Below are 26,797 nucleotides of genomic sequence, written 5' to 3'. Positions count from 1 at the left end.
AGTATATAAGTCTAGACAGAGCACCAGAATGATCCCCCATATATTCATCACCCTGCTGTAGCAATCATCAATTCACGGCTAATTTGCTTCCTCTATACCCCCATCCACTCCCTTCACACCTGTATTTCTCTGAAGCAACTCCCAGGTATAATGTGATTTAATTTCTACTGATTTCAGCATGCAAATCTAAGCAGCAAGGACTCCTTGAAAAACATACCATTATCACACCTGTCATACCTATCATACCTTTGAACCTATTTATAATGGTTACTTTGAAGTCTTTGCCTATTAAAGCCAACATCTTGTATCTCTGGCAGGCAGTTGATATGGTTAGGCTTTGTGTCTCCACCCAAATCTCTTCTTGAAATGTAACTTCCATAATCCCTGAGTGTCAAGGGAGAGACCAGGTGGAGGTAACTGAATCATGGGGGCTGTTTCCCCCATGCTGTTCTCGGGTCTCGTGATTGTGAATGAGTGCTCACAGTATCTGATGTTTTTTTTTTTTTTTTTTTTTTTTTGAGAAGGAGTCTCTCTCTGTCACCCAGGCTGGAGCGTATTGGCGTGATCTCGGCTCACTGCGAGCTCTGCCTCCCGGGTTCACGCCATTCTCCTGCCTCAGCCTCCCGAGTAGCTGGGACTACAGGCACCCGCCACCACGCCCGGCTAATTTTTTGTATTTTTAGTAGAGACGGGGTTTCACCATGTTAGCCAGGATGGTCTCGATCTCCTGACCTTGTGATCTGCCTGCCTCAGCCTCCCAAAGTGTGGGGATCACAGGCGTGAGCCACTGCGCCCGGCCAGTATCTGATGGTTTTATAAGGAGCTCTTCCCCCTCTGCTGGGCACTTCTCCTTCCTGCCACCTTGTGAAGAAGGTGCCTTGCTTCCGTTCGCCTTCCACCATGACTGTAAGTGTCCTGAGGCCTCCCCAGGCATGCTGAACCGTAAGCCAATTCAACCTCTTTCCTTTACAGACTACCCAGTCTCAGGCAGCTCTTCATAGCAGCGTGAAAACGGACCAAATGGTTTCAGTTTTTTGTTGAAAACTGGGTATTTCAGACAATATATTGCAGGAGCTCTGGATACTGTTCCCCTCTCCTGGGCAGTTCTGAGCATCTATTTACTTTGCCCAAACATCCCTTATTTATTTCAAGTAAACGCTGAAGGTGTCTCTTCTCACATCATTAACTACTCTGCTTAATTCAACTCTTTACTTCATATGTAGAGTTGACGTAGCTGAATGCCTGCTGGATAAGTCAATAAAAGAAACCCTGACACTGCCACTTTGCAATGATCAAATAACTCATCGAATTGAAGATTTAACTGCAAACATAAAACCCAAGTAAACACAGTCTCTTCACATACATTTGGACAAATCTAAAGACATCTCTGAACTTCTGGTATTGCTCTAGCACCAGCCCCAGCCCCAGCTAATTATTGGAAAAGGTCTTCTTTGTAAGTGAATGGTTGGCAACAAACCAAAGTGCTGTCATCTCATAAGCTGGACACTGAAAAGATTTGCAAAACAAGTACAACAATGCCACTCTTCTCACTTAGATGTTTTGTTTCTAGAAAATTTATTTTTTCGTAAAAATACGCTATTTCATGTTAACATGCAATGGGCTTATTTTTAAGTGACTTCATAAAATAAATCTATTTTTAGATTTCTGTTTTAACTTCTCAGGTAGCAAATATCAACAGATAAAAGCCACATAAGCAGATGCTCTTTGGGGTTTTGAGACCAAAGTGTTTGAGAATCACTGTCCTAGAGTTCTAAAAGATTGGAAAGGGGAGGGGAATGCGTACCCCTGTCATTAACAGTATCCAGCTGAGAGGGAGGCTCGGGCTGGCTGACTCGAGGTTCTATTGGAACACAGCCAGGCCTGTTCATCGTGTACTGTCTGAGGCTGCTTCCTGCTATGATGGGAGAACCTTTGGGGCGGATGCTGCTGGGAGCCGGTCAGACTGGGCTGAGCAAAGGCAGAATGGATGAGAACAGGAGGATGAGAATGAGCAAAGGCACCCACGACGAGAACAGGAGGAAAACCCACGCGTTTGGTGGTGACGAGAAATGCGCAGTGAGACTTGGGGTCCCCTGTGCTGCCTTCAGGCTGCGTTTTCCTTGAGTGAAATGTTTTCGCCAAAAGGCAGAGGAGAGGACAAAGCCTCCTGTGCATCTCTGTTCTCCACAGCGTCCCCAGGATGACAGGAGGAGGTCCCCAACACCTGAACAAGCTGTGTTTGACGCAAGGGGACGTTTTCCTCTCGAGGAGGTTTGCTGGCTCATGTCAGTGATGAGGTTTCAGGACAGAGCCCGGGACCATCAGCAACCTGGATATGGCCAGACAGAGCTGGAAGCTTCTCACTGGCGGAGACTGAAGGGTCACTACCCTACCTTAATCTCAGCTGGACTCACGCCAGATGCAGCCCACTTAGGAGGACCCAGTACTAGACTATCCTACCACTGGGGGACACACTATCGTGTAACTGAGGGACACTAGGCTGTACCTGGGTGGACACTGCCCTGTAACTAACTGGGGGACACTGCCCTATAACTGGGGGACACTGCCCTGTTACTGGGGGACACTAGCAAGTAACTGGGGGACACTGCCCTGTACTGGGGAATGCTATCCTATTATCCTGTTCCTGGGGGACACCAGCTTATAACTTGGGGACACTATAATGGGGGACATTGCCCTGCAATTGGGGGACATTATCCTGTTAATGGGGGACACTAGTAACTGGGGATACTACCTTATAATGGGGGACAATATTGTATAACTGGGAGACACTATGAGGGGACATTGCCCTGTAACTGGGGGACATCACCCTATAACTGGGGGACATCACCCTATAACTGTGGGGATATCACCCTATAACTGTGGGGACATTACCCTATAACTGGGGAGACACTCACCTATAACTGGGGGACATCACCCTATAACTAGGGGGATATCACCCTATAACTGGGGGGACATTACCCTACAACTGGGGACACTATAATGGGGGAACATTACCTTATAACTGGGGGACACTACCCTGTAGCTTGGGGATACACTATGCTATGACTGGGGAGACACTGCCCTGTAACTGAGTGGACGCTATCCTGTAACCAGAAGATACTAACCTATAACTGAGGGACAGTATCCTATCACTGGGGACACTGCCTTATAACTGGGGGACACCACCCTATAACTTGAAGGTCGGGGGTCAGGGTCTGGTGCCCCTGAACTCAGCTCTTGCAGGTGGGGAGTTTTGGAGCCTCTGAGGATAATTCCACCAGATGGTGCTGTCTTCAGGGTCCCAGCCTCACCTGATCATCTTTCAGGGGACACACTCCCCACCCCATTGCCACACATCTGGGGTGCAGAAAGAGGCCAGAAGCCTCCAGCTTCCATCCAAGGCCTAAGGAGAATCTCAGGTCTCCTGCTGGGTGCTCCCCAAGAAGGTGTGCGGTGCCGGCCACCCCAGTGCACTCAGACCTATCCAGGCAGGGGGCATCCACGATGTGACGTGTGTAACATACTCTGGAGGAAGTGATGGAGAAGACAACGATGGTGGTGACCACTCAGCCCGACAGCACCTGCCGAGTGCCCCCCACTTTCTACTATCCCAACAGCACCTGCCGAGTGCCCCCCACTTTCTGCTATCATGCCACTTAGTACTTCTATGACCTAGAGATGGTGAGACCAGGACAGACCAAGGAGGCCTCGGGCAGCAACCCCCTGGGGGTCATCCCCAGTGGCAGCACACTGGGAGGGACAGGGCCTGCTGGGGGCCACCTCGGCCCCAGGCACATCACAGTTGGAAGGCTTCCTGGTGGCCCAGGACAGAGGGAAATCTACAGCCCTGGCTTAGGGAAAGCTGGACAGTGAGAGGAGACAGAGCAGGGACAGGGGAAGAAAGGCCGCGTGCAGACCCGCAGAGACGGCAAGGTGGGAGGATCACTCCCTGTACCCCAGCCCAGGGCCCCCAGTCGCTTCCTGGGAAATTCACCCTCGGCTGCAGTCCATGCCCCAGCCCGGGCCCTGGGTTTGGTGTGGGGCTCTAGGTGAGGCTGGGAAGCAGGAGTGTCCCAGGCAGAGGGGCTGGGCATGGGGGAGAGAAAGGGCAGACACCCGGTGGGCAGCACAGACCCCAAACCCACTCCACCCTCCTGGAGGCTCTGGCCTGTGAACCCATCTTCGTCTCATCTTCACCCTGCAAGGATGGGAGGCTGAGACTCCCTGGGGCAACCCAGGAAAGAGGGTTCTAGGACCAAGGGGAGCTCTGGAGAGGATGGAAAAGTCGCTCCTCACCCCATTCCATAAACAGACAAAGGTGCCCAGAATGGCATGAAGATCAGCGGAAGGGGGACCCAGAGGGCCCCGCCCCTGCCCCACAACTGGCCCCACGCCTAGATGGGGTGGTTCTCCCACAGGACAGGAGTAAGGCCGACTGGTCCCCAGACTCCCAGGAAGAAAGCTCTGCAGGGACCATCTCCCCAGAACCTTCTGGAACCCAGGACAGGAAGGCGTATGTGGGTGGGAAAGGAGGTCTTCTCTCCTTCATTTTCTGCTCATGACACCCCTCCCTGCCCGGGAGCTACTGTTCTTGTTCCTGCAGTAAAGATGCCACATGGGGCGGCGGTTGGGCCCCTCCTACCCAGGCGGCTGCCGTCAGAGAGTGCTGGAGTTCGCGGGGAAGCGCACGCTGGAGGGAGGTCAAAATCATGTGCATTGGATTCCAGCCTCTTTTTAAGCCCAGGCTTTATTCCAGCCTCTTTTTGAGGAATTTGACTGAAAACTTCCCTCCTTCTCGGCTGATGCGCCATGCCGTCCTGGGCTCCTAGTGCAGGGCTCCTACCCTTGGCTCCAGCAATGTTGATGACGAGGTGCTGGGGTCCCCGAGGAGAGGAGGCCTCCAGGAAGGAACCAGCCTCAGTCCACGCCGTCCAGGGACTGTGGCTCTGCCCTCTCGAGCTGTAGCACCTAGAAAGAGAGGCCTGTGACACCACAGCCCCACGAAGACGGACTGTGGGGCTGTCGAAACACTGGCACACACCAAAAGCGGGTCACAAGTCCCAGAGGTGAGGAAAAGTAAATTACCAGAGTCCCCACCAGATGCTGGGAGTGTGCGCTGGAAAAGCCTGGAGGGGCGGGTCCAGCACACGCATAGCTGTCACTGCAGATGACAGCAGTGTCTCCACCTTTACCTGCAGCTGTCTCTGATGTTCCCACATGCATCATTCTTTTGGCTGCATAGTGTCTGAACCCCCTTCCGGATCTGGGGGAGCCCACCCCTGAGTACATCTTGGTGGGAGCCAAGCCCCCACCTCCCACTACAGAGGCCAGAGCTGGGGCAGCTCCCTCTCCTGCCCTGGGTGGCCGAATGACAGGGCCCGTCACCTGAGGCTTGGCCACTCCACTGCCTGGTGACCCAGGGACACTGGGACTCAGGGATGGCAGAGGAGGTTGGCATCCAGCCTAGGCCGGGTGTGGCACGTGGGCTCCGTCCAGCCACAGCAGGGGATATAGGGCAGCAGCCACCTGGCCTGAGTCCCAGCTTTCCAGACCCTGTGACCCCTGCCCTCGCTTCCACCCTCTAAGTCACTCTTTCAGCAAGTTCCATTCCATGGAAATCAGCCAGACACAGTATCTCTTCCTTACAACCATGCAGCCCCAAATGCCTTCTAGTCCCAAATGTCAGCATTCCTCAACCTTGGCACCACCAACACGTGGAACGAAGAATTCTCTGCTGGGCGTGGGGTTGGGAGGGGCCCGTCCTGCACATGGTAGGACATTCAGCAGCATCCCTGGGCTCTACCCACAGGATGCTGGGAGCACAGACCCCCGCCCAGTCGTGATAACCACAATCATCTCCAGTCATCGCCTAATGTCCCCTCGGGCAGGTCAACGGTCCCAGATGTAGAACCCCCGCCACTGATCCACCCTTGTTTACACGCCACCTGCTCAGAGATGCTGTCATCGATCACGAGGTATAAAGTGGCACCTCGTGTCCTCTAGCTCAGCAGAGGAGGGTTTTCCTCATGTCCTTAAGGAAGAGTTCAAGACATCTTTCTGACTAGAAAGTGACTACTCTGTGGTCATACAGCACCTGTATGTGCCTCTGTTGTGCACTGATCACACTGTGCTATGGTCTCACAGGTGCTGGAAGGACACTAGGTGTCCTCTAGCTCAGTGTAGACTCCTCAGGATTTGTCATTGTTTTTAATTTTTTTAATTAAAATTTTGTTTTGCAACAGGCTCTGGCTCTGTCACCTAGGCTGGAGTGCAGTGGCACGATCACAGCTCACTGCAGCCTCCATCTCCTTGGCTCAGGCGATTCTCCCTCCTCAGCCTCCCAAGTAGCTGGAACCACAGGTGTGCACCACCAGGTTTGGCTAATTGTTGTATTTTTTGTAGAGATGGGGTTTTGCCATGCTGCCCAGGCTGGTCTCCAACTCCTGGGGTCAGGTGATCCTCTCAAAGTGCTGGGACGGCAGGCGTGAGCCATTGCAGCCGGCCTCTGATTTATCATTGTTGACAGTGACTCACTGGCCGGCTCTCTCCTCTCATAAGATGATCCCCTGCGCTAGGAAGGCCATGGCCAAGCTGCTCTGTCATGGCTCCCACCCTGGCTTTGGAAAAGGGAAGGGCCTATCCTTTTTCATTGATTGTATTGTCCTTCCTTGATTCTATTAATAATTAATTAGAAAAAAGAAAAGGAAAGCAGGGTGGGTTGGAAGCCATGACGCCATCTGGATACCCCGGCTGCTTAGAAACGACGGTGATTGTCACCATATTCATAGAGGGGTGTCCAGCTGCTAATTTTAGTTTATGTAATGCCGGCAAATAGAGCCCAGCCTAAAGGAGTGCACGCCAGACTCTAAACACACTCGGCAGTTAGTGTAGCCATTGTGGAAAGCAGTGCAGAGATTCCTCCAAAGATTACAAATAGAACCACCATACGATCCAGCCACCCCACTACTGGGAATAACTGACAGGAAATGAACTCATCTGCTGACGAGACATCTGCATGCCCGTGTTCACCGCAGCGCCATTCCCAACTGCCCAGCTGTGGAATCAGCCTGAGCACCCACCGATGGATGAGTGGATAGAGAAAGTGCGGTGCACACACACAGTGGAGAACTATGCAGCCTTAGGAAAGAAGGAAATTCTGCCATTTGCAACAATATGGATGAACCTACACGAACATCTTAAGTGAAATAAGCCAGGCAGAGAAAGACAAATATTGCATGGTCTGATTCGTCTGTGGAATCTCAAAAAGGTGATCTCGTGGAAGCAGAGAGTGTGACGGTGGCTACTGGGGGCTGGTGGGTGGGGAGATGTTGGTCAAAGGCCACAGAAGAAGTAAGGTCAACAGATCCAGTGCACGACATGGTGACTGTAGTTAATATAGGAAAATTGCTAAGAGAGTAGATTTTAAGTGCTCTCACCACAGACAAATAATAGGCATGTGGGGTAATGCATGCACATGTGAAATAGCTTGACTTAGCCATTCCACCGTGACACACATATCGAAACGTCATGTTGGACATCATCAATATATAGAACTTTTATTTGTCAACATGAAAAAAGTAAATTTAAAAAACGCTTTAAACATACTTGTCCCTTTGCAGAAAGGAGGACAGTAAAAAAGTCACTGCGTATATAAGAAAGTTTTTCAATCCTTCATGGAAATAACTTCACGTTTCTTCTACAGACATGAAACATGGAGAGAGAAACATTCCTGCTGGATTTACCTGATTTTCTATGCACCGAAACTGCCAAGGCCAGCCCGTGTTGTATAGAAATGGTCGCAGATCAAACCTGTTGTCCTCAGGGCTGTAGTTCTCGGCGTGGTATGCGGGTGTGAGCGTGGTCATCTTGTGTCTGTTCATGGAGTACTTGGAGAAAAACCGCTTCACTTTGTCAGCGACCTGGTGGGCGTGCAACACACGCGAGCTTCATGTTACCAAAACTGGAGAGAGCCCAGGCTGGAATTCCCATGCTGGATCACACAAGCAAACGGCTAACGGGTTACTCCCCGCACAGGACCTTCCCCAGTGGCAGGTGTAGGGGATGCCCGTGCTCAGACCGGGGGCGCTGGCCGAGCTATGAAACCGGGGTCCCCCTGCCTTTGATGTTATGAAACCGGGGTCCCCCTGCCTTTGATATTATGAAACCGGGGTCCCCCTGCCTCTGATGCTATGAAACCGGGGTCCCCCTGCCTTTGATGCTGTGAAACGGGGTCTCCCTGCCTCTGATGCTATGGCATGCTGCCTTGGGAGATCTGAGATAAATCTCACGAAGATTTATTTCACAAGGCTTCCAGGAGGTTCCATGGGACTACCATGCTTGTGGGCTTCAGCCCCAGCAAGACTCACAACTAGCAGAAAAGCAATACTATTCTGACCCTGAAGTTTATACTCTGTCCTCAAAAAAAAGGGAGGGCTTGTTTCATGTCGTGTTTACCTGGCTGTGGGTGAGCCTCACTCAGATTAACTTTGGGCCAGCAGAAGATCAGAGTGAGTAAAAATAACCGGAAAGTGTTACTGTGTGAGACACAGTTTTATTATGTTAGGGTCACACTGTTATCTACTCGTTCCTGCAGGTCAAACCAGCCTCTGCAAAGGGGACATTACCTAACTGGCCTCCCTCTGTGATGCGTCCCATGGGCTTTACCTGTCTTGGGGTGCAGATGTGTCTCCACATGCCGAGGAGTTTGCAGAACATGCTGTAGGGCCCCATCTTGGCCACCTTCCTGAGTTTCCCATAGACCGAGAGCTCCGCATACGTCATCCCCATATCTTCCTGTGCACAACAAAAATCCGTTCCACAGTGACAGCAAGTCACAGCGGGGGGAGAGCCTAAAGCTTCTTTTGGAGATGGGAACCAGAGACCAAGGACGCGATACTTTCTCAGAGAGGCAGGAGCAGTGGTGGGCTTTATTCCCCAATACTGGTCAGCCAGTAAGGAGGTAGCATTTGGAAAACAGCAACGAAGAACTAGGCATTTGGTGTGGAGGACCGTAATGGGTGAACTGTGGGTCACCAAGAGCGCTCATGTCTGAGGCCCAGTTCCTGCAGATGTGACTTTATTTGGAAGAAGAGTGTAGGCTGAGCACAGTGGCTCACACCTGTAATGCCAGCACTTTGGGAGGCCGAGGTGAGAGGACTGCTTGAGCCCAGGGGTTTAAGGCCAGCCTGGGCAACATGGCAAGACCTTGTCTCTAAAAAAAATTTAAAAAAACTAGCCGGGTGTGGTGGTGTGTGCACCTGCAGTCCCAGCTACTTAGGGGGCTGAGGTGGGAGGATCACCTGAGCCTGGGTCGTCGACGCTGCAGTGAGCCGAGATTGCGGCTCTGCACTCCAGCCTGGGTGACAGAGTCAGACCCTGTCTCTAAAAAAAAAAAAAAAAAAAGAAAAGAAAAGAAAAAGAAGAAAAGAGAAAAAGATAAAAGGTTATAATTAAGTAAAGAATCTGAAGGTGAGATGACACTGAATGTGGGGTGGGCCCTGCATCCAATGACATCCCTTATGAGGGCCAGGAGGACACGTGGAGAACAGGAGGAAGCCGTGGGAAGAAGGAAGCAAAGGATGGAGCGACGCAGCCACAAGCCAAGGAACACCTGGAGTCCCCAGAAGGTGCAAGAGGCAAGAAAGGATCCCCTAGAGCAGGGGTCACCAACCCCCAGGCCATGGATAGGTACTGGGCCCTGGCCTGTCAGGATCTGGATCGCAGAGCAGGAGGTGAGTGGAGGGGCGAGTGAGCATCACCGCCTGAACTCCACCTCCCATCAGATCCTCAGTGGCATAGATTCTCGTAGAAGCGCGAGCCCTGTTGTGAACTGCACAAGTGAGGGATCTAGGTTGCATGCTCCTTATGAGAATCTACCACCTGATGATGTGAGGTGGAAGAGTCTCATCCCAAAGCCATCTCCCGCCCTCTGTTTGTGGAAAACATTGTCTTCCATGAAACCGGTCCCTGGTGCCAAGACTGGGGACCACTGCCCCAGAGCCTTCGGAGGGACCAGGACTCTGCCAACACCTTGATTTCAGACCCTGGCCTCTGGAACTGTGAGGGAAGCAATTCCTGTGGTTTTAAGCCACTGGGTCATTAGTGACAGCAGCTCCACAAAATCATCCATGGAAGGCGTGGCACATGGAGCAGATGGAGCCTGTCTGCTGCCCTCCTGAGCCCGTGCCCTGAAGTGTGGGGTCTCAGAGAAGAGGGCTGGGGGCTCACTGAAATCTGGGCCATGTTGGAGGCCACAAGATGCCGCTGGTACCACTATTGCAGCGTCAGGCAACAAATGCTTCCAGCCAGGTTCAGAGGAGCCAATTTTACCCCGAGGCTCGTACAACCCAGGCCCTTTCCATTGTTCAAGACCTGCTCCGATTCCCTCTCGATTGCTACCACACCCCAGGGCCATCATCAGACAGTATGGCCAGAGCCATCGCTGGGCCTTCTTGTCCATCCCTCCAGGGGACGCTAAGTGTTTTCACTGCAGTGGCCATGTCTGTGTTGCCCACCACGGAGTCCCCAGCACCTGACGGGTGGTGCACAGGCAGCTGCTTCACTGGTTTCTTTCCCATGAAGTGAGCATTTTCCAGTGTAACATTTACTTCCTTCAATTCAACACTAATAGCTGGAGACTTCAATACCCCACTTTCAATAACGGACAGAACAACTAAGATGAAAAATCAACGAGGAAACAGAAGATACGAACAACTCTGTCAACCAGGGAGGCCTGGCACACGCCTGCAGGGCACTGCACCCGGCGGCGGAACCCACCTTCCTCCCAAGGGCACACGGGACGCTTCCCAGGTCACACCATCTGCTGGGCCACGAGAGAAGCCTCAGACAACTTTAAATGTTGAAGTCATACCAAGTTGCTTTCTCACCACAATGGAATAAAAGTACAAACTCAGTAACAGAAATTTTGGAAATTCACAGATGTGTGGAAATTAAAGAGCATACTCCTAAATAATCAATGGATCAAGGAGGAAGTCACCAAGGGAATCAGAAAATACTTTGATAAATGAAATGAAGACACAACAGACCAAAATATGCGGGAGGCACTGAATGCAGTGCTAGGAGGGAAATTTGTAGCTGTAAACACCTACCTTAAAAAAGAAAAAAGATCTCAAATCAATAACCTAACTTTCTGCCTTGAGACACTAGAAAAAGAAGAGCAAATGAAACCCAAAGCCAGCACAAGGATGGAAATGACAGAGATCGGAGGGAAATTAATGAAAGACAATAGAGAAAATCAACAAAACAAAAAGTTATGCTTGGAAAAATTAAAAAAAATTGACAAATCTTTAGCTAAAATGACCAAGAAAAAAGAGTGAAGACTCAACTAAAATCGGTAATGAAAGACAGACACCTTACTGACCTTATAGAAATCAATGGATGGCCAGACACGGTGGCTCACACCTATAGTCCCAGCACTTTGGGAGGCTGAGGTGGGTGGATCACCTGAGGTCGGGAGTTCGAGACCAGCCTGATCAACATGGAGAAACCCCGTCTCTACTAAACATACAAAATTAGCCGGGCGTGGAGGTGCATGCCTGTAAATCCCAGCTACTTGGGAGGCTGAGGCAGGAGAATTGCTTGCTTGAACCCGGGAGGCGGAGGTTGCAGTGAGCCAAGATTATGCCACTGCACTCCAGCCAGCCTGGGCAACAAGAGCAAAACTCCATCTCAAAAACAAAACAAAACAAAACAAAACAAAACAAAACAAAAGAAATCTTTGGATCATCAAGAAAGACAGGAACGCATCACTTAATGACAGGGATACGTTCTGAGAAACACACAGCCAGGCCATTGCGTCGTGTGAACATCCTCAAGGCACTTACACACATTCAGATGGTCTAGCCTCCTATGAACCTATGCTTCATGATACAGCTTGAGCTCCTAGGCTACACACACGCACAGCATGTTGCTGTACTGAATACTCTGGGCCAGTCTAACACAATGCTAAGTATTTATGTATCTAAGTGTAGAAAATGGACGGTAAAAATACAGTAGAAAGGATAAAAGATGGGACACCTGCATAGGGCACTTCCCAGAACTGGAGCTTGCAGGACTGGAAGCCGCTCTGGGTGAGTCAGGGAGTGAGTGGTGGGTGAATGGGAAGGCCTGGGACGCTACTGTGCTACTGTGGGCTTTCCAAGCACTGTAAACTTAGGCTAGAGTCAATTAATACAAATACATTTTTCTTCCTTCAATAATAAATTAACCTTAGCTTATTGTAACTTTTATACCTTGTAAACTTTTTGTGTTTGTTTTTTGTTTTGTTTTGTTTGTATTTTTTTGGTAGAGACAGGGTTTCACCATGTTGGCCAGGCTGGTCTTGGAAGTCCTGACCTCAGTGATTCACCCACCTCAGCCTCCCAAAGTGCTTGGATTACAGGCGTGAGCCACCATGCTCAGCCTTACCTTATAAACTTTTTAATTAAAAAAAATTTTTTGACTCTTATAACAGCTTAAAACACAAATACATTGTCAGCTGCCACATACAAAAGTTAACTCAACTGGCTCACAGACCTAAACATAAGGACTAAACTATAAAACTCTTAGAAGAAATTGTAGGAGCAAATCCTTGTGACCTACGGAAGTTGGAGGGTCATGGATCTAATTATAAAAATATTTTTTCTTATTCTATAAGCTTTTTTCTATTAAAAAATGATTTTTTATTTTACTTTTTAACATTTTTTGTTAAAAACTAGAACACAGACACATCCATCAGCCTGGGCGTGCCCTGGGTTAGGATCATTAGGCCTGGCAGAAATTCTCTCTAGCTGCGATGGCATGACCCTGTAAATCGGAATCTTAAGGAGGTTACTAAAAAGCTCTGAGCACTAACACATGAGCTCAACAAGGTGCAGGGTATATGGTCAATATGCAAAAATCAATGGTGTTTCTCTATAAACTAGCAATGAACAATCTACACATGAAATTAATAAAACAATTCCATTCACCAGAGTATCAAAAACAATAAAATATTTTGAAATACATTTGGCAAAAGAAGTGCAACCTTAAATTCTGAAAACTAGAAAAAACATTGTGGAAAGACATTAGAGGCCGGGCGCAGTGGCTCATTCCTGTAATCCCAGCACTTTGGGATGCCAAGGCAGGCGGGTTACTTGAGGCCAGGAGTTCGAGGCCTCATGCTCTGGCCAACATGGTGTAACCCCATCTCTACTACAAATACAAAAAACTTAGTGAGGCGTGGTGATGCACACCCATAATCCCAGCTACTCCAGAGGCTGAGGCAGGAGAATCGCTTGAGCCAGAGAGGCGGAGGTAGCAGTGAGCTGAGATTGTGCCACTGCAACTCCAGCCTGGGCAACAGAGTGAGACACTGTCTAAAAAAAAAAAAAAAAAATTAGAGACAACTTAAATAAGTAAGACATTCCGTGTCCCATGTTCATGGACCTGAAGAGTTCTTATGATTAAGATGGAAAACTCCCCAAACTCCAAACTGATCTACAGCGTCCTGCAGTCCCCGTTAAAATGCAAAAGCTTTTTTTTTTCTCCAGAGATTGACAAGCTGATCTCAAAGTTCATATGGATATTCAAGAGGCTGAGAGTAGCCAAAATCCTTCCTACAAAGTTATAATAATCAGGACAGTGGTGGGACCAGCATAAGGAAAAACAGAAAAGATCTGTGGAACAGAATTGAGTGTCCAGAAATAAATCCTACATTTACAACAAGGGTGCCAAGATACATCAATGGGGGAAAGAATCATCCTTTCAGCAAATGGTGCTGGGACCACTGGATATTCACACGCAAAGGAATGAAACTGAACCCCTTCCTCATACCACACACAAAAGTAACCCAAGTAGGTCACAGACCTAAATGTAAGGATGAAAACTAGAAAAACACTTGGAAGAAATCATAGCAGCAAGTCCTTGTGACCTAAGAGGCTGGAGTGGCATGGATTTTATCATAAAACGCCCACAGCCACTTCCCCCAGCATCCACTAAGCTACAAACCACAGCCTGGGCCTCATCATGAAGGGCCAGCATGCAGTGGAGGAGTCCAGGGCGATTCTCCTCCTACATCTCTCTAAAGCAGAGACGCCCCTCCTGCCTGCGAGGGACTTGCGTTACTCCGCCTGCCATCTGCTCTCCCTCCCCTCCCACCATGTCATCCCCTTTCTGGGGCCCCAACAATGAGGAAGTGAACTGAAGTGTCAAAGGCCAGCGATGTGACTGACACTGAGCCCTGAGCACCCAGGCCAGGGACCCAGTGACAGTGATGGAGCACAGCTCCTGGGGTCAGGAGGGAGGTAGGAAGAGCCAGCACCACCATGCAGGAGGTGGGGAGGAGGGCAGGAAGTGCCATGACAAAGCCACCGCCATTACCTCGTCAGTCTGGGACACCTGTCCATCAGCCAAGGGCTCCAGCTCTGCAGTGGCCAGTGCCGACAGGATGCTGCGGCCAAAACACATAGAGGTCGGTCAGTGCAGCTGCGAGGGTGGTGTGAGCTCTGGGAGAGAATCCCCAGACTAAGTTTCCCGAGTACGCTGGCCCCGGTCACTCTGTTCACCGTGGGCAGGACATCACCAAGGCTTGCGGTGCTGGTCTTGCCAGTGGGGGTGAGCACCCTTGGCTGAGGAGTGTGGGCACTGGTGTGGCCTCGCGACTCCAGGAGGAGAGGCAGAGATGGAGGCACAGCGCAGGGCCAGTCCACCGGTCACCGTCCACACCCAGGTCGAGGGGACTCTGCTGTAGGGAACGTCAATGGCCTGTGCGCTGCACCACATTGAGGAGCACCTGGCCTCTACTTGCTAACGCCCAGCACACCCCGTGTGGCGAAGCTGACCAACCATGTCTGCAGACGTTGCCTGATGTCCCCTGGGGAGCACAGTCACTCCAGTGAGGATAAGCAAAAAAGAAAACACATTCCCGTGGCAGGGAACCTCGGCAAAGGCTGAAGAAAGGTCCGGGCACTGATCCACCTGCAGTCACTGCTAAAGCACAGGCGCTCTGCTCAGATATGGCGAGCCTCGGTCCGCCAAGCATCCGCATGGGGACGGCGGGGAAGGGAGGCAGGGCAGGCGGGGAAGGCAGGAGGCCGCAGCTCTGTGATCTGGCCGGAGCCGGGGGGCTGTGGAGGCACCACAGGAAGAAAGGGAGGCTTGGTTGCAGGCCTCAAGTGCCAGCGCAGGGGCAGGACTTTTCAGCAGGCAACAGGAGCTAAGAAGGAGCCTGAGCATGGGCTAGGGTGGCCGGGGCCGTGCTGGGAGAGGAGCCCCGTGGCTGCGGAGCCACAGCCCGTGAGCACACTCACCTCTGCAGGGCAGGAAGCTGGAAGCGCTCGATGCAGAACTGGACGAAGGCCCTCAGGTCCGTCTTGCTGATCCCGCCTATGGGGTTGACGTCCGCACTGGAGCAGTCGTACTTGGTCAGGTAGCCCAGGAGACTGCAGGGAGAGGGAGAGAGAGCGTGGGTTGCCGAGGGTCTGCAGACTCCATCAACCCTGGCCAGCCAGGGAGTCGCTTCTTCCAGGGGCCCTGAAGTCAGAAGTGTGGCAAATTCAAGGGTCCCGGAGAAGTCCCAGAGCTACCGGCAAAGGTGGCAGAGGCTGCAGAGGACCCAGGAGGGCCTTTGAGTGCACCAGAGGAGACGCCGGGGATGGCAGGCAGGTTTCAGGGGTCACCAGCACGGAGCTGGGAGCAGCCATCTGAACAGAGCTGAGGGACAGAGGTCTTGGGGCATCAGGTGTGAGCAGGGACTCGACACATGTGGACACTCTGCTGCCCGGGTGGCTGGGCCCCTCCCCTGCCTGTCAACTCTGAGGCCTGTGGTCAGCAGAAGAATCCATCCCTCACTAAGGTGCCCACATCCTAATCCCCAGAACCTGTGACTCTGTCACCTCGCAGGGCAAAAGGGACTTTGCAGATGGACTCAGTTGTGGACTTGAGATGTGGGGGTGTGCTGGATTGCAGGGTGGGCCCAAAATGCAATCAAAGGGGTCCTTAAAAGAAGGGGGTGAAAGTGAGAGTCCAGGGAGCCCTGACTGCAGGGGAAAGGCAGAGATGCCAGGCCGCTGGTGGTGAAGATGGAGGAGGGGTCGTGAGCCAAAGAAGGCGGGACTCCAGAGCCTGGAAACGGTGGGAAACAGATTCTCTCTGGGGCCTCCAGAAGGAACCCACTGTGTCCACACTTTAACTTGAGCCAGGGGACCCATACCGGACCTGCGTCCTACACAACTGAGGGACCATAAATGTGTGTTGTTGAAGGCACTAACTTTGTGGTCCTGGGTTACAGCCGTCCTTCTCCACCCTACCCCGTTGCCAACGCTGGCGCAGGCCTCCAGGTTCTCCATGGGACTCCTGGCTGACCACCCATCTCCTCCACACCAGGCCAGGCCAGGCCCTTCCACTGTCTGAATCCCCTCAACGGTGCCCTTGACCTTGCAAGGCCTTCCAGGCTGGCCCCTGCCTATCCCACCAGACGCATTTCTTGACACTCCCAAACTCACACCTCCATGCCTTCTCACCCTTCCTGACCCTCACTGTGGTGCAATGTCGGGGTTGTAAGACCCCCAGCGTCCCAACAGAGGGACAAGTGAGACCCTGTGCTGCCTTCAGTGAGGGCTGCCCCAGTCACCCCATCGCTCCCTGTCCTGTCCCATCCAAGGGTCCGTTAGCAGGAGCTGGGATATGGGCCAGACAGGCCAGGGGAGACAACAGTCTCCATCTTACCACTTTTTCTCTTCCATCCCCAGTAACTGCCAAGGACTGGGGAAATCCGCCTGGGCTGACGCAGAGAGCACAGCCAGGGGAAATCCCGCAGTGCAGAGCTCAGCTCAACCTGCAGGCCCATGGGGCCAGGATGCTGCCTCGTCTTGGTGGAAGGAAACTCCGGCTGGGAGGTGGGGACCATGGGGATGGGGAGGCACGGTTATAGGGGGAAAATTGAGGCAGACTTTTTCTGGTGAAATCAAGACTGATTTGGTGGATTGGTGAGACTCTGAAGCCAGCAACAGGTGTGGCCATAAATTTCAATACAGGACCACCGAGTTCCAGCAGCTGTCCCCTCCTCTTGCACTCTTTATTTTGTTTGTTTATTTTCTAAATGGCATTCCCCCAGGCTGGTCACTTCCATCAGCCGAAATCACGCTGTTAGATGCCCACCTTCAACACAGCCTCTCGGCTCTGCATTCCTGTGCTGACCCCAACTTAACCCCGCAGGGCTGACTTCACTCTCCCCTCCCCTCCTGCTCTCTCTGGAACCTTCTCCTGGGCCTGCCTCTGAACCCACCCCTGCTGCTGTGGGCATGCTGGCCGGACACCTAGCAAAGCCACCCTTCTGCCTGATCACCTGCTCTCATCTCCTTGCCAGCAACATCCCCACTGTCCGGCACCAGCAAGTCCATTCCCTCTCTACTGGTCTTTTCTTGACAGCATCTTAAGGCAAGAAAACAAATGGAGACCAGTCTGGGCAACAGAGCGGAAACAAAAAAAATTAGGCATGGTGGTGTGTGCCTACAGTCCCAGCTACTTGGGAGGCTAAGGTGGGAGGATTGTTTGAGCCCAGGAGGTCGAAGCTGCAGTGAGCCATGACGGTGCCACTGTACTCCAGCCTGGGTGACAGAGCAAGACCTGTCTCTAATAATAAAGCAAACTCCTTTTCCTGTCCCCACTGATCTCTGCAGTGCCTATCCTGCACCTCCTCTCCCCTTCAAAGTGAAATTTCTGGAAACAGCTGTCTCTGACTTCTCACACCTCCCCCTGCCCCACACACTGCACACATTCCAAAACCAGCTCTGCGGGTCTTCCAGTCCCCACTCAAGACCAGGCCTTTCAGAGTGACAATGACGGGCTCTCAGTCCTGGGGGGGTCATGACTTAGGCCTTCACAGGCTCTTCTCCACCCCACCCTCGCCTCCTGCAGGCCTTTATGAAACCCACTTCTCAGTAGGGTCCTCCCTGGACAAACTGCTTACAAACTCCCAGCTCTCCCTTCCCCTCCTTGAGCTCTCTCGGCAGACGTTTCCTACAATACACATGTTATCTGCTGGGCTATCACTGTCTCCTCCCACTTGCAGAGAACAGGAATTGTTTCTGACTCATTCACACCACCGAGAAGAAAGCCTGATGGAGGACAGGTGTCCAACAGGCCCCTGATGAGCAGACAGGGATGCAACTGAACTAGAATCAGAAGCAATTCAACAACAGAATTATAGGGAAATTTAAAAAAATCAACACTACACATTCGAGATTCTCGCCAGAACGCAGAGGAAGAGGACTGGCTGTGACCAGTGAGAAGAAGGCGGCAGAGGGGGATGCAGCATGGGAAACAGAGAGAAGGGCTTCACTACAACATCACGAGGGGAGTGTCCACAGCCACAAAGCCTTCTGTCCCGCAGCTGAGAGATTATGTTTGTTTGCTTGTTTTTTTTCTTTTTCTTTTTTTTGAGACGGAGTCTTTCTCTGTCCCCCAGGCTGGAGTGCAGTGGCGCGATCTCGGCTCACTGCAAGCTCCGCCTCCTGGGTTCACGCCATTCTCCTGCTTCAGCCTCCCGAGTAGCTGGGACTACCAGCGCCTGCCACCAGGCCCGGCTAATTTTTTGTATTTTTAGTAGAGACGGGGTTTCACCGTGTTAGCCAGGATGGTCTCGATCTCCTGACCTCGTGATCCGCCCGCCTCGGCCTCCCAAAGTGCTGGGATTACAGACATGAGCCACCGCACCCGGCCCATTTGTTTATTTTGTAAATGGCATCTAGAGACCTTCCAGCTCCCAGAACCCAATCCCACCCTGGAAAAAATACTTGTTTCTTTGTTAACATTTTAAATACAAAAAATGATGGACAAGAGTTGTGAGGGGGAACTGTTACAACACAATTTTCTAACAGATCAAATTCTTCCTCATCTACAAAAGCAATGCAGAGCCCAAAGCAAACATCAATCTCCTCAACTACACTAGAGCTCAGAATATACGCCAGCCAACACACCCCTCCTGAAAAATCAGTCCCTTATGAAGGCATCAGAGGCACCAGAAAAGCAGTGGTCAAAATATGCATGAGGAGGATGAGAATTTTTATACAGTATCAGGTGTTAATTTCAAATTTCTGTAATTAGAAAAATAAAATAGGACTTAAAAGTAAAAAATAAGTTTTAAAAGAGAACACATCTGCAGGCAGGCAAGGATGCAGAGTGATTAAGACACTCACACTCTTTGGGAGGCCGAGGCAGGCGGATCACGAGGTCAGGAGATCGAGACCATCCTGGCTAACACGGTGAAACCCCGTCTCTACTAAAAATACAAGAAAAGTAGCCGGGCATGGTGGCGGGAGCCTGTAGTCCCAGCTACTTGGGAGGCTGAGGCAGGAGAATGGTGTGAACCTGGGAGGCGGAGCTTGCAGTGAGCCGAGATCGCACCACTGCACTCCAGCCTGGGCGACAAAGTAAGACTCCCTCTCAAAAAAAAAAGACACTCACACCATAGAAAAAAGGGAGGGATAGATGGATGGAAGGAAGGAAATGTGGACAGATGGGTGGATGGATGGACAAAGGGAGAGATGAGTGGATGGATGGGTGGGTGGACAGATGAAATGGTGAATGAATACATGGATAGATGAGTGGATAGACGGACAGATGGGTGGATGGACAGACACATGGGTGGATAAATGGATAGGTGTGTGGGTGGATGAATGCATGGAGGGACAGGTGGGTGGAGGGCTGTGTGGGTAGATGGATGGATGGATGAATGCATAGACAGACAGATGGGTGAATGAATGGATAGATGAGTGGGTGAGTGGGTGGGTAGATGGATGAATAGATGGGTCATCGGTGGGTGGATGGACAGACAGATGGATGGGTTGGTGGATGGATGGATGAATGGATGGACAGACAGATGGGTGGATGAATGGACAGATGAGTGGGTATATGGATGGGTGGATGCATACATGGATAGATGAATGGACAGATGGATGGATGGGTGGATAGATGGATGGCCCAACTGATGGATGGATAGATGGATGCACAGACAAACAAATGAATAAATGACAAATAGTTTTTGAAATCCCTCAGCTCCTAAGGAGCAACTAAGAACAGCACAGATGAGCTGAGAGGGGCAGAGGCTCACCTAAGGGAAGTGGGGAAACCAAGGCTGGAAAAGAATTTCTAGCAGCCTCCACTGCTGGGCTTGAGGGGCAGCTTGAATTTTATCTGGAAAACAACAGGGAAGCTCTGAGTTTTGTTGAACAAGGAAGCAATATGAGAAGGGGAGTATTTTCAGTCCACATAAAAAATGAACTCTGGTTTGGAGGTAAAAACTAGCTGCAAAGGAATGACTTAAGACGCAGTGGAACAGCCTAGAAGAAAGAGGGGAGCCTGACCATGGCAGAGGGTGGTAGGAAGATGAATTTGAGGTGCAGTAGAGATGAAGAACCACAAGGCTGATGAAAGTGGTGAGCACCCAGAGCCACCTGCAGGAACGCGATGATATCCGCTCTGCCACTCGGGTTGGGTGAAATTCTAGAGGAATGATGTCGTTCCAGGCACCAAACCTGCCATGAGAGGCACAGGATGATAGAATCTCACAGCGTGTCACCTTCAGAGACCTGAGAGGTTCAGGGGCCCACGACCACGTGCCACTGGGCCACACTCACCTCTCATCCACGTTGGCGGATCCCAGCACGAGGAGTCCACCGCGGATGCCCCGAGACCAGAGGCTCAGCTGAGCAAACAGATAGGCGAGGACCATCCGTATTCGAGCCTGGAAAACACAACAGAGGAAATAACGGGTTCCCTTGCAAAGGAACACAGGGGAGACACATACCCGCAAACTCTTCAAAACAAGAAAATTAAAATAGCTTAGGAGCTCTCTAGTGTTCTGGGAACATCAGAGTCTCAGAGTCCCACAATGTCCCGAGGCCTTCCTCTCAGGGTGGTCCCACTGCCAGGGGGCTCACACAAGCTCAGCGGTGCCTTGCCTTCAAAGATGGGAGCACCCGGAGCCCAGGAGGGCAGAGGGAGCACTGGTGGCAGGACTGAGTCGTGGGGTCCCTGGGAGAAAGCTTGGCAACGGCATTTCCATCCCTTTACCACTGGCAGGAGGGGAGAGGAGAGGCCACCCAGGCACAGCAGAAAGGGGACACAAGAGAGACAGGACAGATCCCAGGAGCCAGAGCCCCCAGCTATCTTTTCCTCCGCCCATCACAGAGCAGCCAGCCAAGTGCAGTAGCCCAGGAGGCAGACAGCGTCTGGGCTGTTCCCTGAGGATTAAAGAGACACACACACACACAGTCATGTGCACTCTCACACTCATGCACACCCACCCACCCACACGCTCGCAGGCATGCTCGTGCACTCATGCAGACGCATTCATGTACACAATTGTGCACTCACATTTGTGCACACTCACTCGCACATCCACACAAAGGCTTGTGCAGAAGCACTCACAAGCACACCCACACTTGTGCATACATTCACATGCTTGTACTCTCATACACTCGTGTAACCTCTCACGCTCAGGCTCACGCTCAGGCTCAGACGCACCCTCTTGCTTTTGCACTCAGGCTCACACACACACTCGAGCATGCACATCCTTACACCCCTGCTCTTGCTATTACACATCACATGCTCACGCACCAACACACACGCAGACCCCCTCCTTGTTAACAAGGCTGCATGACCGACGTCTTCAGTGAGGCATGCAGGCTGTGACCCCAGCACTGGTTGTCTCTAGGTAACCTGTGCCATGACCTTCATGGAGACGACGGCCCGGGTTAGGGCACCTGCACATCCTGCACCAGCCATCCCAGGGCTCCCTGCACCCCCACCCCCAGGGGATGCCGGCCCAGGCAGGGCACCTGCACATTTTGCAGGGCCAGGTTTTCCCTGCTGCTTCCTCCATGAGCTGCGAACAGAGGGCTCTTCCCCGTCACCAGGCTGAAGATGCCCATGACGGCCTTCACGGCTGGATCGATGTTGAAACTGATGTGGTGGCTGGAAGGAGAAGGGTAGGCGTTGAAGGCAGCGTGTGCACATGTGTGCATGTGTGTGCGCATGTGCGCATGTGTGTGCGCATGTGCGGTGAAGCCCTGATGACCTAAAACTGACCATTGTAACCCGTTTAAAGCGTATGATTTGTGGTGTTTAGCAATCCACAGTGCTGTGCAGCCATCACCACCATCCAGCTCAGAACTTCTCATCACCAGAGAAGGAAACCCCATCTCAATGGCAGTCTGTCCCCACTCCCTCCTCCTCCAGCTCTGACAGCTGTGACAGTGACAGACGCAGAGAGTGACAGACACCCTCTCTCTCTATGCCGTGGCCTGTTCTGGACATTGCGTGGAAATGGAATGGAAACGGAATCAAACACCATGTGGCCTGGTGTGGCTGGCTCCACTCCCTTCATCCTCACCACGTCTTCAAGGTTTCTCCTCACTGTGTCATGTGATCGTGCTCCACTCCTTTTTGTGGGTGAATAATATTCCACCGTGTAAATGGACCACAGTTTCTTTCTCTATTCATCTGAGATGGACCTTGGGTTGTCCCTACCTCTTGGCTTCTGCGAATGGTGCTGCTATGGACTTTCCTGAACAAGTATCTGTTCGGGTCCCTCCTTCTGATTCCTCTGAGTACATATCTAGGAGGAGAATCACTGGAGGGCACGGGGACAGCTTTTAGCTGAGCTCAACAAACAGGATGGGGAGCTGCTCATTTCCTCCTAGGAGCCATTATGGATGGAACATTCTAGATGGAACCCAGTCTCTCTTCTCCGGAAAGGTTCCCTCCCTCCACTGACCTCACGTAGAGAACTGCCCGTGGAAGAGGCAGTGAGGGCGGGGGAAGGGAAAGGAGGAGGGGTAGGAGCCAGCCCGCAGCCAACTCCCAGGACTTGCTGCTCACCCTGGTGAGCACATATGACCTGCAGCCTGCAGTGGGAATGCAAGGAGTGAGGGGACAGAAGGGCAGAAATCGCAGGCACCATCGAGACTGGGGTGGGTCAGATAGGGAGGACTCATACACAGCTTCCCTGAAATCTGGCTCAAACCAAGAGAAAGTAGAGCCTTGATACACTCCTAGGTGCACATTTAAGCAATTGCTGATGACTGGAGAAACAAACTGCTCTATCTGTACAGTGGAATATTATTCACCCACAAAAAGGGACGGAGCACTGACATGTTTATCTACACTGTGGATGATACGATGCAGAATGAATGAAGCCAGTCACCAATGCACTCACAGGCAGAGCTTCCAGCGGCTCTGAGCTCTGTCAGCCGCCTGCCATGCCCAACACCAGGAACCAACTCTACCTTCCAATCTGCTGGGCCAACTCTCTGGCCCGGGTGCACGTCTCCTGGGAGGAGTTCTTGCTGGCCATGTAGCAGGTGGTCAGTATGCGTCCGCAGAGGTCTCGGGGATCCTGGGGGGTGTAGCTGATCTGGTTCACGATGGTGCGGACATCAGCCAGCACTTCCTCATCTGAAAACCGCCAGGACAGAATGGGAGGACGTCACCTGAGTGTGTGGGGTGTTTACATAGTTCCACCCCAGTCTATGCCCCCAGATGCCCCTGCGGCTCCACCCCGGTCTATACCCCCAGGAGCCCGTGCAGCTCCACCCCGGTCTACAGCCCCCAGGTGCCTGTGTGGCTCCACCCCGGTCTATACCCCCAGGAGCCCGTGCTGCTCCACCCCGGTCTACAGCCCCCAGGTGCCTGTGTGGCTCCACCCCAGTCTACACTCCCAGGTGCCCATGCAGCTGCACCCCAGTCTGCGGCCCCAGGTGCCCGTGTGGCTTCACCCAGGTCTACACCCCCAGGTGCCTGTGCAGCACCAGCCCACGCTATGGCCCACAGCCCCATCCGGCAGGCATCATCGCCCCTGTTCTGCTGCATATGCTAAGGTGATGTCTGATACCATATCACATGGGGGAGGATGTGAACCTCCGACGCCTGTGTTCTCTCCACCAGGCCACACCATGCACAGAGCAGGCAGGCGCAGCTCTGGAGACTCAGCCACATGGGCCCAAAGCTCCAGGAAGCTGCTGATGGCCTTGCTGCCTTGGCTGCAGGACAGGGATGTGACGCTGTGACATTTGTGCGTGGCCGCAAAGCCCCCTTCACCCTGATGTCCATGGCACGGGTGTTTCCTCTGCCCGCTCCTGGGTCCCCGACTCAGGCAAACCAAGGGCTGGACCCTGGAGCCTTCCTCAAGCCAACAGATGTCACCTACTTCCGCTCCTCACGGCCTCACAGACCTGGCAGCACATGGAGTAGATGAGGCAGGCGGTGGCTGCGCTGTCCACCCCGCCACTCAAGGGCAGCAAAAACCCTGCCTGGAATGGACCAACCAAACACAGTGTGAGCAGACCCTTGGAGAAGCGGCATGCCCACGGATCAGCCAAGCTCCACCCACAGACCTCAAGGAGGCGTCCACAGAAATGCACTTTCCATGAGGTCAGGACAAATACCCACATGTGGCAGGATGAATAGATTTTTCAGAGGGAAAAAGAGACGCTTCAGTGTGGGACATGTCAGAGGCTGACTCCACCAGTGAACTGCAGATACGCGTGATTACAATGCTGGCGAGATGGTGAGCGCGACCCTGAATGCCGACAGGCTAGGTTCCACTGAGCCTCCAAAGGTGGAGCTGACCCACCAGCCACTGTGCCCACCTTGCCTCTGACTAGTGCAGACTAAGCTCCCCATGGAGGCAGAGTGATGAAATACTTTTTGTTGTTTGCATTAAAAAAAAAAAAAAAATCCCTACCCTGCCCCAGAATAAAACTAGACCAACCAGCAGAACAAGCAAAGTGGGCTCACTAGAAACTGGAAGTCTTACCTGTTGGCTTCGTCTTAAAAAATCCCAGAGCCAGCAGGCAGGTCCAAGGCTGCAGGGCAATCAGAACATGGAGCCCGGAGGCAGCGGCCCCTGCCCACAGCACCTGACAACCCACCCAAGCAGGCCCCAGGAGGCTGCAGTGCCACAGTCAATGCTGGGCTCTCAGGATGCCCGTCTCTGCTTTAGGCACCTCATGAGAAGGGACGCATGTGATTCTGAAGACAGCCCCAGGATGTGGGTATTATCATCGTCCTCATTTTAAAATGGGGACACTGAGCCACAGAACTGACAGCACCTTGGGGCCCAAGGTCACAGCACGGGGAAGCAGCAGGGGTGGGGGTCACACCCAGGAGGTCTGGCTCCAGCATCCACACCCTCAACCCAGGGGAGGCACAGTTGCCTCCTGCCAAGTCCCCACCCAGGCAGGTTCTGAAAACCCACTGCGTGACCTCCAGGAGTCCCCACCCCAGAGGCGTGGCCACATGGACGCCAGGTCCCTCCCAGGGCTCAGGGGCCACACACCTTATCTCCTCCTCAGGGCTGTGGTATTTCCACTCGATGGGCTCAGAGACGGGTGCCAGCAAGTCCTCGTGGCACGAGAGGGCAAAGTCCACCTTCACTCTGGGGTAGGGGCTTGCCCTGCTGGCCTGGCAATGGAGATTCAAGGCAGAATGACTCCCGGCTTCATGGAAACCCTCTGGGTCCCTGGGACCAGCAGACAAGCAGGACTCCATCAGCCACAGAAACGCATGTCAAAACCACAGCGAGGCCACGAGGATGGAGAGAAGCAAAACGACCATTGGCAAGAGGTGCTGGTGAGGGGTGAGAAACCGGGATCCTCAAACCTGGCTGCCCGGAACCTACCATGGTGCAGCCGCATGGCAAATGCTCTGGCAGCTCCTCAAAAAGCTAAACAGAGCCAGGTGTGGTGGCTGACACCTGTAATCCCGGCACTTTGGGAGGCTGAGGCAGGTGGATCACCTGAGGTCCGGAGTTCGAGACCAGCCAGACCAATATGATGAAACCCTGTCTCTACTAAAAATACAAAAATTAGCCAGGCATGGTGGTGGGTGCCTGTAATCCCAGCTACTCGGGAGGCTGAGACAGGAGAATCGCTTAAACCTACGAGGCAGAGGTTGTGGTGAGCCAGGATTGTGCCATTGTACTCCAGCCTATGGTAGTTCACAACAAGGGCGAAACTCCGTCTCAAAAAACAAACAAAAAAATAAAAAACAGCTAACAGAGTTACCATAAGACCCAGCCAATTCCACTCCTGGATAGACACACCCAAGAGAAATGAAAACATGTGTTCCCTCCAACAGAAGTACATGTATGTTTGTAGCAGAATTGTTCATGATAGACAGAAAGTGGCAACATTCCCGATGCCCATCAGTGGATGAGTGAATAAACACAACGTGTCCATCCCCGCTACGGAACACTCTCTGACCATACAAAGGGATGAGCTACAGCCACTCCCTGTATCTGTGGGTTCTACACCCGCAGATTCAACCGCACACAGATGTAAGATACAGTAATTGCGGGATCTGAAGCCCATGGATACAGAGGGCTGACTCTTCGTACAGTGAGTTTTGCAGGTGGGACTGTGGGACACAGGCATCCCCGCAGGGGATTGGTGCAGGCTCCTGGGTCCAATCCCTGTGGATACCAAGGGGTGGCTGCACCCGACACATAGATAAACCTTGAAAACAGCACAGTAAAGTGTGGGAAGCCATACGCTGTGTGATTTCATCCCATTGAAACGTCGAGAATAGGCAAATCCATGAAGACAGAGAGTAGATTTGTGGTTGCCAGGGCCGGAGGAGGGGAATGGAGTGCGTAATAGGTACAGTTTCTTTTTGGGGTAATGGAAATGCACTACGACTGTGGCTGCATAACTCCATGAGTACATGAAAAACCACTGAATCAGGTGCTTAAATGGATACACTGGGTGGTATGGCAAATACAACTTAATAAAACTGCTATGAAAAAAAGGCTGGGCAT

At 52.2% G+C, this 26,797-nt stretch overlaps 1 protein-coding gene across 6 annotated transcripts in view; it reads right to left on the bottom strand.

The window, feature by feature from the left end:
• Nucleotides 1–4,728: 4,728 nt before the first annotated feature.
• The window catches only part of NADSYN1 (NAD synthetase 1), a 48,574-nt gene continuing 26,505 nt past the window's right edge, over nt 4,729–26,797 (bottom strand). For 3 of the 6 annotated variants that reach the window (XM_063644783.1, XM_063644771.1, XM_063644777.1), the window contains 10 exons: nt 25,319–25,443; nt 24,797–24,845; nt 24,188–24,290; nt 23,268–23,436; nt 21,819–21,954; nt 20,616–20,722; nt 15,288–15,419; nt 14,359–14,428; nt 8,665–8,793; nt 4,729–7,919 (listed from right to left, as the gene is read on the bottom strand). In XM_063644783.1, the coding sequence (XP_063500853.1) occupies nt 7,686–7,919; nt 8,665–8,793; nt 14,359–14,428; nt 15,288–15,419; nt 20,616–20,722; nt 21,819–21,954; nt 23,268–23,436; nt 24,188–24,290; nt 24,797–24,845; nt 25,319–25,443 (1,254 nt within the window). In that variant the 3' untranslated portion in view covers nt 4,729–7,685. Of the gene's footprint in view, nt 7,920–8,664; nt 8,794–8,815; nt 9,382–14,358; nt 14,429–15,287; nt 15,420–20,615; nt 20,723–21,818; nt 21,955–23,267; nt 23,437–24,187; nt 24,291–24,796; nt 24,846–25,318; nt 25,444–26,797 lie in introns of those variants that run through there. The other 3 variants (XM_055271493.2, XM_063644779.1, XM_063644781.1) reach the window with 2 other exon arrangements.

The sequence above is a fragment of the Symphalangus syndactylus genome, chromosome 1, assembly GCF_028878055.3.
Source record: "Symphalangus syndactylus isolate Jambi chromosome 1, NHGRI_mSymSyn1-v2.1_pri, whole genome shotgun sequence".
Classification (NCBI taxonomy): domain Eukaryota; kingdom Metazoa; phylum Chordata; class Mammalia; order Primates; family Hylobatidae; genus Symphalangus; species Symphalangus syndactylus.
Note: the sequence above shows the minus strand (reverse complement) of the source record. Positions and strands in the feature narration are given on the sequence as shown.